This window comes from Haliotis asinina, chromosome 5, assembly GCF_037392515.1.
Source record: "Haliotis asinina isolate JCU_RB_2024 chromosome 5, JCU_Hal_asi_v2, whole genome shotgun sequence".
In the NCBI taxonomy this organism is placed as follows: Eukaryota; Metazoa; Mollusca; class Gastropoda; order Lepetellida; family Haliotidae; genus Haliotis; species Haliotis asinina.
In genome coordinates this window covers 43662517-43676152 of record NC_090284.1, presented here as the reverse complement: position 1 = coordinate 43676152, position 13636 = coordinate 43662517, and the positions used below count along the sequence as shown (strand labels likewise).

At 39.4% G+C, this 13636-nt stretch overlaps 1 protein-coding gene across 1 annotated transcript in view; it reads right to left on the bottom strand.

Moving 5' to 3' along the window:
* The window catches only part of LOC137284553 (caskin-2-like), a 220385-nt gene that overhangs the window by 128601 nt on the left and 78148 nt on the right, over positions 1–13636 (bottom strand). Inside the window, exons 3-7 of the mRNA XM_067816399.1 lie at positions 13256–13353; positions 10937–11082; positions 8225–8320; positions 3469–3599; positions 349–457 (exon numbers count right to left, since the gene is read on the bottom strand). Of these exons, the coding sequence (XP_067672500.1) occupies positions 349–457; positions 3469–3599; positions 8225–8320; positions 10937–11082; positions 13256–13353 (580 nt within the window). The remainder of the gene's footprint in view (positions 1–348; positions 458–3468; positions 3600–8224; positions 8321–10936; positions 11083–13255; positions 13354–13636) is intronic.

Here is a 13636-nt window from a genome sequence, read left to right as displayed (position 1 = left end):
AACTATCACATCACAGGAACTTGAGGACTTAAGAAGCATGCATTATGGGATAATCCATACTTTTACGGATATTTATATGGAAATACCTTCTTGTTTATCCAGACAAACCTGAAGATGAAGGAAAAGGAACTGGTGATTTCTACCCATGTCACCAATGCAGCCCAAACATGGTGACATAGACTAGTCACTAAATACAATATCTTTTTTTATTAGGGCACGGGTGTTAAATCGTTTGGGACGATTTAGGCTTCATACCAGACATAAAGGCCACTGATGTTGTCATTTCATATTTCAGTGGGCGTATGGCGCAGTCCAAAATGACCAAACATATACAGCTGCCATACTCACATCAAGCAGCAACTTGACCACCTCAATCTTGCCATACAGTGCTGCTTCGTGGAGACATGTGCCGTTCAGTGTCGACCTGTTGATATCCATTCCAGTTTGTAGCAATAACCTGAAACAGATTCAATAACTTTGACAAAGATGTTCAGAATATGTAGTACTTGTGCACTGTGTTTCTTGACTCATGCCTGTGAGTGAGTGAGTGAGAGAGAGAGGGAGGGGGAAGGGGTTTCCCACCGCTTATATCATTTCACCACCATCCCACCTTTGAGTTGTAAAACAGACCTGACATTCCTTCTTTTAAAGTAAAAAGGGACATAATATCAGAAATACAGGAAGGATAGGAAACAGCTGTTCAATTTAGCTTCCATCAATTCATTTATCAACACAAATTCAGTATTTACGCCAGGTGCTTTCTGTTAAAGAAGAAACCAAAAGATATCCCAACTACTGTAGTATGAAACACTTCAGGTTCTGTTCCATTTACCCCATCTTATCAGCAATAAACCATTTTTCAGGAAGTCGACACAAAAATTTCAAAGAGAAAATTGCATGTGCCTTTTCCGGCAGTGCAAGACAGGTGTGTACAGGCTTCCTCCACAAACATCAGGTTATGACATCCATTACCCGCCAATCACAACATCCTCCCTTTGCTCCACTTACTGCAATGCCTGAATGTCAATATTCAATACAGGAACATTTGCCAAAAAAAATTATCCTGGGTGAACTTCTTTCAGCCTGACCTTTTTTATCGAAAGGAAATAATAAACATAGCTATCTCAGGCAGGAAAAAGGATGCTCCACTAATAACCAGGGCGCTGAGGAAGGCTATATGGAGTTTGTGATATCCTATCTAGTGTGCTGGTCACGATATGGCTTGTGGAGATGACATAAGCCATGTAAGGAGCATGAATACTTGCATCAAGGCTCAGGGTTTGGACAGGTACTGATTGAATGTACACACTGAAGACCTTCTTTCAATTCCCCACATGGACATATTGTTTCTGGTGCCCCATGTTGCTGGAATATTGCTAAAAGTAGAGTGAATCCCAACAGTCTCACTCACTTTTATTCAAATATGTACTTCAAAAATACTTTCTTGCTTTGTCTCTCAAAAGTTTGTTTGTTCTTTAATGCCATGCTCAGCAATATTCCAGCCCTATGGATTCGGTCTGTAAATTATGAAGTCTAGACCACACAATACAGTCATCAACATCATAGTGGGACAAGCATGGGTTGTGGAAGATCAATTCTAACCCAAAACGTGTAGACTAAGTTGAATAAAAAGTAGTTTCTCAAAGTAACTAAATTAATCATAAAGGTGGGTTGGTTGTGAGTTACGTATGAGGTCAGCTCTATCAACTCCTTTTGGGTGGGTGTTTGTTAAAAAACAACAACAAAAAACCCAAAGTAAAACCATTAGAAGAGAATCATGTGACAGCAAAGTCATTGGGTGAGTGGGCTGTGTTTTACACTGCTTTTAGCAATATCCAAGGATGTCAATGAATGGATTTCAGACATTGTAACCAAGTAGAGAATCAAGTCTACGAGAAGGAATTGTGAGGTATGCTGAATGACTGGGTTTGGTTGGATGGTTGTTTTGTTGTTAATATCTCCACTCAGCAATATTACAGCTATATGGCGGAAGGCTGTAAATAATCAAGTTAGGACCAGATAATCCCATGATCAAAAGCATCAGCATTGATCTACACAAATGGGATACAATGACGTTAGTCACCTCTTACAACAGGCATGGGTTGCTGAAGACAATTCTAACCCAGATCTTCACAGGTGTGAACGACTGGATATCCATACCGCGTAACCAAATATGTACACCTACAAGAATATGCTGTCTTGACTTATCTTGTATCACCATGTCTTTCACCAGTTGAAGCACCCCCACTGCTTAATAACCACATATCTGATACTTCATCACGTTCCATCCCACTACCTGTTACACTTATCTTCCATTGACTGACATACTTCATAGATACATACATACATACACTAGTTCACCTAACACAGCAGAACCATTGCCACCCAAGCTGGGTCCCAGCATAACAGTATGTCTAACGCATTAGCACACTCTTGGAGGATCCACACCTGATAGTAAGTTCACAGGCCAGACAGGAATGGAGTCCAGGGAACTGGAACTGCAGATAGCTTTATGACCGATATGTTTCTGGCCTTTAAGTCTATCTGGCACCAATGGAGGCCAAGTGACAAGATGATATGAAACACTTACAAGCTGACCATTACCAGATATCTTGAGAACCAACAGATGTCCTTGGGTGTTTCCTCTACTTCACTACTCTACTACATGATAAACAACAATTGTGATGAAAGCCTCCAAATATGCAGCAATAATACGACAGATTACTAAAGGACTTGATATGATTTCTAATCTGTAATGGCTGGCATACTGATCCATGTAATTAGTGACAAAGTGTTTAAAACTTCAGATGAAAGACTGGCCACTGCCATAATCCTCAAGAACAAGACCAGAAAACTATCTACCCACTAGCAGACGCAAACTGTATGGGGTCATGTTTCACAAGCGTTCAGTGTTTCAGCTTTTCTTTGTCAAGGTGGTCCTTAAGTTGGAGGCTTGGCAAAACATACCAGAAGGTTTATAATGAGCAACTATCCATAACATGGATGGGAGGGTGAACACTCAGGAGAGAACGAAATCTAATATATATTTAATCCATGCATTCACTGATAGTTTATGAAGTAGTATTTACTGAAGTAGCAAAATAACAATAATTAATTTGAGAAAGTTATTAGATATAATTTGTTTATTTCCTTAGCTATAAAGAATCCTCAGAGGGTGGCAGGGAATATATACAAGTGGTTGAAATCCTGGACCCATGTCTGCAGCAAATTTCAGTAGTAACTGCCCAACGGGAATTACACTTTTCCAAAAGGAAGCTAATATGATTACCAGTAATGAGTCTGTTTGGCCAAGGTGAACTAGTATTCGCGACAAATGAAATTTAAAACATCCAATTTAAAAATGAAACAACACCAATTTCTTCAGATCACTGGCACTCTTCAGAGGCAAGTTTCAGGAAAGATTCACCAGAAACTGAAAGACTGATGCACCAAGTATCTACCACTTACGTGATGATGTCAACATGGCCATTTCTGGCAGCGAGGTGCATGCATGTCGTCTGGTTGTTGTCTCCCAAATCCTTCTCATTCACCTCTAGCAGCTTTAGACACAGGTTGTTTCGTAACAACATCTCCACCACCTGCAAAAAAAACACACTTCAGTCACAAACTAGTCAAAGGCAAAACACTTGCATCACTTGGATGATAATATCCTGGATATATGGCAACATTGACATCATTAAAACAAGTAAAAAAATGGTTGTGTGTGTTGGTTTCTGTGTTTCATGTAATTATTATTCATGTAATATCCTCCTTTTTCACGTGAATGAAGATAGAATAGGAATAACTCCCAAACAGAAGTGTACGTCTCGACTCAAGTGAGCGAGGGAGTGAATATAGTTTTATGCCACTTTCAGCGACCTTCCAGCAATACCACAGCAGGGAACACCAGAAATGGGCCTCCCACAATGTACCTATGTGGGCAATCAAACCTGTGTCTTTGGCACGGTGAACAATTTAACCACGTCTACCCTATCGCTCCATCATGACAAAATGTACACTAGACTAAACGTACACATACACTGAGCTGTTAAAACAGTACAGGGTGTCCAGCATTTCTTCAGTAACTTAGACATACATGTCTCAGTTAACTGATACAAGAGACAACCCTAATGTATTTGATCAATTCTTTCATCAAAACTTAATTAATAGTTTAAATCGAAATTTCAATTTTGTAACATCCAGAAGCCAAAACATGTTTATCATCAGCCCTTCAAACCAAATGCTCCTTAAGATCATTCATTCCATTCATAACATGATGATATCATTCACAGAAAACAGGTTTCAAACACCTTTAAGAAGCTACAGAAGTGATCACATCAACATAGGCTAAATGGACATAAGCACAAACAATAAACTTGGTTCATTCCCCTTCCTTAAATATACTCTGTAATCTACAACAACATAGCTGAAAAGAAGATTTATTGCTGCAAAATGTCCAAACATTCCCAGGTGACAGATAAATGAGCCCCTGCAGTGTTAAGCCCCTCAACAGAGTGATGTCCGTAAACAATACTCAAGGTTTTGTTTACTTTCCACAGACCTACTTCCCACTTCTGTAGAGCATCACCATGTAAGACTCAACTTTCTATTCTTCCAACAGATTCGTGGATAAGATTAAAGTAGTTTTCGTTTCATAAATGACATTTTCCGGATTGTTCGACTTTATCATGATTCTATTAACCTTACATTAAGAGACGAGGTGGATACTGATATTAGGTATCAATCACATCTAAAAATGTCTATTAAAAACATGACATTGGAGAAAAACTACTTCACTTCTGACAGATATGATGAATTTCTATCTGCCAGTACTGGGAATCTTTATTTACAGATTTGTCTAAATCTTCCTGAATCTGTTTCTTTATCATTTTACTTGCTTGTTTGTTTGCTGATAAAAGTTACAAGCAGCAATATCCAATTTGCATCATGGCAGTCATAAAAAAATTGAATGAGGCATGACAAAATATTCAGCGAAAAAAACAAGACACATCGCCCTGCACAGCCATATCAAATTTGCAATCACGTGATGATGTAAACATGCTTCTAAATGATCTTAATCAGATTCCGCTTCATCAAACTGGTGTTGTGACATTATCATCAAACACTTTCAGCTTGTCAGAACTGCTGTTGTCAATGTCACATCTTGTATAACAATCATGTTTTCACTGGGTGAAATTTGTCATTTAACCAACCAGAAGCTCTGTTACCAAACAAACTGTGACAGTTTTAAGCTAATGAAATTTGAACCTGGTTAGTCACTTTAAGGCTGGTTACCCCATCATGCCAGCAATATTTCACACGTTTCACATACTGTCCCTATAAGGAGGATATACGAGTTGAGAGTCCCTCTAGGACTGACATCTATGAATGTCATTTGGAAATGATACACACAAAGGAGAAAATTTATGGATGTCAACCTCTGTGTTATCATAATACAGAAGCTTGATATCCATATATTTTCTCCACTCCTCTGAGATAGCACTGAAACATGACCTGTTGGAAGTCCAACTTCAATCAGCAAGCATTGGTTCTCATGAAATACTGTTTGCCAATTTACCACTCTTGTTTGAGAAGATATCTAAATAGCTTCTGTTTGTGTCATTGACCTGCAAGGAACTTGACAGCTCGCTGGGCCACCATTACAGGTAGACTGCATGATGACAGGCGGAAATCACTGTTCTTGCCATTGTAGCCATTTTGCCAGATATGAAATCTAAATAGCTTCTGTTAGTAGCATTGACCTGCAGTGAGCATGACAGCTAACATCAGAGCCCCAGCACTGCAGGTAGATGGTGTGATGATGAGGAGATGGACACAGACAGGTGCTCCCTCCACATACTTATGTCCATCACTGACAAGTTGACCCCAGGGAAACTGATTAGTTTGTTTATGTGTTTTAACACAGCATCAGGATACACAACTCTGGTGTTAAAGTCAAGGTGAATAATGACAGGAATTGATTGTTTCCCTGAAAAGGTGCGGGTGGGAGATGAGTTGAGGTAAAGGGGAGATAACTAGTCCAACAAGGTTATCTCCCTTGTTTCGGTTACGTTGGCAGTGTTCACTTTTAATCATATGTTTTGTCCCATATCCAACATAAATTAGTGTGTTGGCAAGCCACTGTTGAGTTGGGTTGAACAATGCTTTGTACACTATTTTAGACCTCCAGTAAATACTCTGGAACTCAAATATTAGTGAAGTTCAGTTACAAAGAACTTTTTATACCTATGGTTCATTACTTGCATTTTAACTATGATATGAAGCAGGCGGCAGCAGCAGGCACCAAAACCAGCTGTAAAAAGCATCAGTTGGTAAAGGTAAGTTAATGGTTTACTGAGGAGTGGCAGACTAGTTTTCAAAGCATTCGCTCATCACCCAGAAGGCCCAGGTTCAATTCCCCACACGTGTACAAAGTGTGAAGCCCATTTCTGGTGTCCACGACTGTGATATTGCTGGAGCACTGCTACAAGTGGTATTAAAAAACTCACTCACTCACTCTCACATTTTTGGAGCCTGTCATAAATATCTTGAAACAAATAGATCCAAGAAAGCCCATGCAATCTAATTTACCACAGTTTATGACAAAAAGTCAGGTCTCAGGGTTCCTTTATTAGTAATCAATTTTTCTGTAAAATATGTTGATTTCAAAGATTAGACGTTAGCTTACTACATCAAAGGATAAAGGATATATCTTGAGCCAGGTAAACATGTACACATATCAGCACCAGAAAAGGCATTATATACCATGATCACATCATAAGTGATGGTGTTGATAAATCTCTGAGGACCATAATGTTATGTACTGATCTGATGTCTGTCCCAGCGGCACACTTGACCCACAATGTTGGAGCACTAAGCATTTATGTGGGTCTACAGCTAGCAGTATCTGGAAACCAGACCATCCCCATGTCCTCATACAGGGCAGTCAGTGTAACTGCAGGGTACTCACCCTTCAGTTAAACACTACCACTACCTTCTATACACATCTTCTGTGTTGGTTCATTCAATACTATTAGTTTGGTTATATAAACCTGAAGTGTGCTTCTCACTATATGTGGTCATGTCTTGTATTTCCAGAATAACTGCATTTGATGTGTTTGTTTCCCAGGGACAGGTTTTACTTTTCGCTAGAAAGACCTCTTCCCAGGTTACACTTTTCATTAGTAAGACCTCTTTCCAGGTTTTACTTTCTGCAATCATCTTTTCCTAACTCTATATGAGTGCTTGAAATCAACTGAAAAATATTGCTCAAGATTAAGCTCAAAGTGCAAATGTTTTCCCTAGCAAAATTGGAACTGCAACTCACAGATCTGTAGAAAGACACTCTACCACACAGCCACAGGGCTGACAAAGGCAGTGAGTTTGAATTTTCCATTTATAATTACTGTCATTAAATAGATTTTGTATACGCTTCAGTTATTGTTATGTAGCTTCATTAAATGATCATCTACATTGCAATTATCCATCACTGACAGTGTATATGTTAGAGAATACACGCCTTGGTTTTGGTAGACAATGTAAAACCATCGAAGTGGAGAAATCCCTCCCTATCTTTGTTTCACATTGTCTACCGAAACCTCAGAACCCCGCTTACAAGTGAATTACATTTAAGGCTGAGGGAACATAAACAAACATCGAGGGTACATCAAGCCATGCATCCCTCGTGACCAGTGAACAACACATAATATGCTGGAACTAGTTGCATGCTGCCAATATCTAGTCCTTGCAGTAAGTAAGAAAGAGATGTGGGCAAGTTGAACATGACTCATGGTACTACAGAGATCATGCTGCCATTGGATAATTTGCCACCATGATCCATTCCACTTTCAATAACCTCTTACCAATTCTGTGCTAGCCGGACAAGACCTATGGTGTCTCCACTTTCAATAACCTTTTACCAATTCTGGGCTAGTGGGACAAGACCCATGGTGTCTCCCCTTTCATTAACCTCTTACCACTTCAGGGCTAGCTGGACAAGACCTATGGTGTCTCCACTTCAATTAACCTTTAACCACTTCTGGGCTAGACAGACAAGAGCCATGGTGTCTCCTACTGGACACCCTGCCACCATGCTACACTCCACTTTCCATTAACCCTTTGCCATCAGGTTAAATTCCATCTTTCATGAACCCTCTGTTAGTCGTTATATCAAATGAAAATAATGTCCTTAGAAATTTACATGTACCAGTCTAATAACACCTACCTTATATCTGCCAAACTCGCAAGCCAGATCCAGAGGTGTTTTGAGTTCCTTGGTGGCCATGACAGGGTCTGCATGGTGCAGCAACAACAGATTGGTCTGCAAGGTAAGGAACATGTTTCTAAACACTGCTTCAACTCTCAGCAAGGATAGGAAGGGTGTACTCTTACATCACAAATAAATATACAAGTGTTAAGAGCTCGCAAATAACATACATATGAATAACTCAATAAGAATTTGATAGACACAATGCCAAAGTTCAAACCATATATCCACAGAGAGTTATGATGTTGATAACTTACATAAAATATACCAGATCACCCACAGAAATGTGAAATGTTCATATGTCCCACCTAAAAATCTAGTTGATGTATGGATTATTTTACAATTCCAACCTTCCAAGTGAAGAAATAGGGCATCTACTTGTGGAGATTACAATGTTGCAATATGTCTTACAAAAGGTTTTCATGAAGGAACCTTTCTTTGACAATTTCAGTTATCGAAAAATATTATATGTGAAATTTTAAAGGCATTTGAATATTTAATCCACAATAACATAGGCCAATGACTTCATAACAGGATTAATACCATCAAGGCCAAAGTCTCCTACTGTCAAGGACACATGGAGTATGTCTCGAGTACAAACAAACATTATGCCAGCACCAGACAGTAGCTAGTGAAGCAGGCACTCCTGCTGACCCGGGGACTCTACAGATGACCTGCTGGTACTTCAGACTGACCTGACTAAAGGTTGTCAAGGCCTGACACTGTAGGTGTCTGTCTTCTGACAGTGAATGCCCATGTTTCCTTCTCGACACCTGGGCTCGCATTCCTTGTTCTAAAGGTACCAACTCACTGAGGCCACACGATCATGACTTGTTCACCAGTGTTCATAATAAACATGTTCATAATAGCCTAAAGGTCAGGGTGTTGGTTAGACACATAAAAAACTTGGGTTTGATCCCCTACGTGGGTACATGTGTGAGGTCAATTTCTGTGATCCCTTGCTGTGATGATGCTCCAATATTGCCAAAAGTGACATAACATCATACCCACTCATGATAGGCACAATAATTCATATCTGAAAGACCTATGGGAGTGAATCTGCCCAAACTTTATAACAGTGATGTTCATTAAATGAAATGTTTACCCCAACAGCAAGTGGTAGATTGCATGAGGACAACTACACCCAGGTCACACACTGTCATGTGTCATCATCCAGATCCATATGTTTGCATTAAATGTGATAAGTGGGAACTAATTCTCCCCAAAAAATCTCGTGGAAATCATTTTATAAAATGGTGAGCTCCTTCATGCAGTAGAGTAACACAGACAGTGAATCATTATGACCCTTTACTTCTTGACCTTAAGCTATCACTGGTATAAATCATATAACAGTTGTAATCCACTAACCCATTTCTTCTATAGTATATGCCCATGTTTTTATACACTGGAAACCCAAATATTGAAGCAAGCTGTCAAGACCAGCTATCTAAACACAAGCCAACACTCATCAACTGGAGGTTACCCTGAAGCTCTCTCCAACCTGCTCTGTCCCATCAGCAGGATTACTATCATCCTTGGAGTGTCCTGAACCACTTCAAGTCCAGCAGTAGTAATCCCACTAAAGGACATGGATCTCTGGTTTGGGGTTTGATCTCACTGTTTACACCTCAATTGACAAAGAGTTACTTCACGCAAGGTGGAGAACTTTCACTGTTAAAAGTATGTGCATCACTCCAGACATCATCCACATGTGACATATCATCTGACAGGTTACCTCACTCCGGGGGTACACTTTCCTGGGCTTATGTTTCACTGAGCAGGTCTTAAATGGGGATTGCGCTCAACAGTTCGCTGAGACAGTTGAATAGCTTAAGCCCACTCTACTTCTAAATCTAGTTGAGCTCCATGCAGGTGAGTGAGTATGGCTTTACCCTGCTTTTATCAATATTCCAGCGACATCACAGCACTGGACACCAGGAATGGGCTTAACACATTATGTCCATGTGGAGAATCGAACCTTAGTCTTCAGTGTGACAAGCAAGAGCTCCATGTAACTTAAGGTGCCAACAACAGACATATATTTTGCCACAGTGAGTTTGCAATCATCACAGAAAAATCTGTATGAAGGTGACCAACTTCATAAATTTACAAGCTGCACAAAGATTTGTGGAACAATGAGTGTTCAACACTGTCACCAAAAGTCTGGCAAGCATGAACTCAAGGGACACATCCTTCTCCAGAATTCCCTTGAACCATATCCTTCACTGTTTATGCTCCTGCACATGCACACCAATCATCTTCATGGAGATACTCTGTGTCCTTCATTCAAAGAGACCAAATGTGATGCTATCATCATAGTCCCCACAATCCATATCCTTCACTGATCCTTCATCTGAACATCAAACAATCATCTTCATAGAAAGTCTTTCTGTTCTTCATTCATCGGACACCTATGTCCACAATGGCTGCAGAAGATGTCTAGTCCTATGAGTTAGTGAGTGAAGTTGTTTGATACCGTAGTCATTAATGATTCTGCTATAACATGAAAGACTGGCATATCTGTGCCTTCTAAACTGGTGGTTGATATTATACCCACTTGCTGGGTAATGACATGTAATCGTCCCAGTCACTGTTGTACTCATTTCTCATTTCAGTGTGATCCTCCATTTAGAGGTACTAGGATTCTGTTTTATCACTCTAAATACTCACCACATCTACATGGCCATGTTGACAAGCCAGACTGAGAGGGGACTCCCCATTCTCTGCCTGCAGGTTGACTGGAGACCCTTTCTGTAGCAGGATGTGGACTGGCTCCGACTTCCCTTGCCATGTTGCATAGTGCAGGGGAATCATGCCTGTCAACAGAAGCATTTAACTATCAGGCAAAGAAACTTTAATTAAAGTTAAAGTTAATTTGATGTGAATCAAATTTGCTATGGCCGTTATTTAGCCAAGTCGAGTGCTTCTTCATATCAAGCAGATCCTGTGGGTCCATGTACTACTAATGATAATTTGTACTGCATGGACAAGCCTGTAACATTCATCAGTCTCTTGTACACCTCCTACACTGAACATTTTAAAAGCATGAAGAGCTCTCTTTCAATGTTCAATGATCTTACACAAAGGCAGTAAAACTTCATCAAAGTCTATCTGATCACCTTTCTGATGTATCAGTGTGAGTGAGTTTAGTTTTATGCCAAACTTAGCAATATTCCAGCTATATGGTGGCTCCTTGTTTAATCAAAGGAACATAGTAGTGTCAACATCAAAGTTATCATCAACAAACTGTTCAGGATTTCAAACAGCTCGAGAAACACCACCATGCCAGTCTTTCAGCATTATCTTTATTGTTAAAAAGGGGAATGAATGAAAGCGCCATGTGTACTTGGCATGAACATTTATCACAAATAAAAATCTCTTTAAGTCAATTCATATTATCTTAATCTACAACCATATCAGGAGGTTATGTCAAATGCTTCATGACAGCAACTTTATCACATCATATCATATAAACAAATTCATCATTGAGATTTAATTTACCACTTTGCAACATATACAAAATTGGTCCAATGTATATCCCAACTTCCACAATGATAAACCTTGCCCTACAATATCACACAATCATGTAAACCCTAAAAAGGAACTTGCAAGAAAGATTGCCTCTCTGAAATATGAGGAATTATATCTACTAAATGAGAGTTTTTTCCTCTTCATGCACAAACCTCAGTAACCTCCCTGTAATCTGTGGTACAGGAAGTGCCTATCTGGACACAGATATGACATCAAGACCCTCCCTCGCCCCTACATGTTAGTCACATCTTCACTGCTGGCACTATTACAGATCAGCCTACTTTCACTCATATTTAGTGTTTGACAGGTATTAGATGAGCCACGACCTGACAAATGACCCTAATTTGCATATATGGGAATGCCTTCAAGAACATTCCATTTGAAACAAGAGGGAAACAAGTTGTTGTTTAAATATTGAAAAGTTCTATTTCCTCGTGTAAATGGTGTCATAATGGTGTTTTGCAGAACTAAATCGTTCTACGAGACATGTGTTAAACAGTAGCGGTACTGATTTCAAGCCACGGTCAGCATGTAGTGCACATGCTTAATCGCCAATCTACCTGCAGTAACCAGGTGTATTCATCCAGATTACTTGCCCTGCCTGCTTGTTACAAAGGCATTCACTTCACTGGCTCATCTAATACTTGTCAAGCAGTAAATTATTATACTTGGAGGGTATAATAATCATGATAATATGACAAAGGCAATAATATTTCCTAATGCCAATTCATTCAGATCTGATGAAGCATAAGGTTTAAAATTAGTGGCTGCTTGTATGCTTGTAGCAAGACTATGTTCCCCTAGTAACAAGACCACAGGTGCTTTTAATCAAAGGGAGGTAATTCATGCTGACATGGCCTAACCTTAACCATAAAATCCTTAGACCGTTTCAGGTACAGTGGCTTGTTTTAGACTCTTCAAAGATATAACTTTGATACTGTTTCCTTGTCCAACAATAACCACTCTACAAATCGCTGTTCCTCAGGGATAGATACTATTTTCTCCACCTTCTTTTAATGAGGTCAGATCATGAGACAAGATAATCCTCAGTGGCCAGAGGGAAATTCTCCATACTTCATGTATCAGCACAAGCATGTGGAGAAAGTAACAACATAAAGATTTGAATCTTGGTTACAAAAGCAAAACAAATAGGACAGTGAGGTAATGACTTACCTTCATCATACTTTGTTCACTGATGATGAATCAGTTTGTGACTTCATTAAATCTTTAATTTTTTAGCTCAGCTAATGATGACATTTGAATACAGCTAGTATTACCTTTATTATCAAAGACTAAGATCTTAGTGATGGCAATGTCTGAGTTCATCTAGTGTTACCTTTGTTGTCACAGAGTATGATCTTAGGAATAATGATGTTTAAGTTCAGCTAGTGTCACTTGTATTGTCCCAGAGTAACATCATTGTGATGGTTATGTTTGAGTTCAGCTCGTGTTATGTACCTTTGTTGTCCCGGAGTTCAGTGGAGGCCCCGCTATCCAACAGTAACTGAATGACATCAGTGTTGCCCATAAGTGCCGCTTGGTGGAGCGCAGACATGCTGCAAAGAGAGAGAAAATATAGGTATTTTGTTCTCACAATTTTGACTGCAATTTCATCGACAAAGAGCAAACATCCATATGTTTCTTCAGAAACTTTCATAATGTGTACTTTGACAATCAGTGGCAAAGGTAAAGTTGGGCTTAACATTTTGTTCATAGTTAGTGCAACTATACAAAGATGCATTTATATAATTTGTTGTTTAATGCCACTCTCACCAAAATTCCAGCTTTTATGACAGTGAACCAGGCAATCCAATGATCAACAGCATGAGCATCGATCAA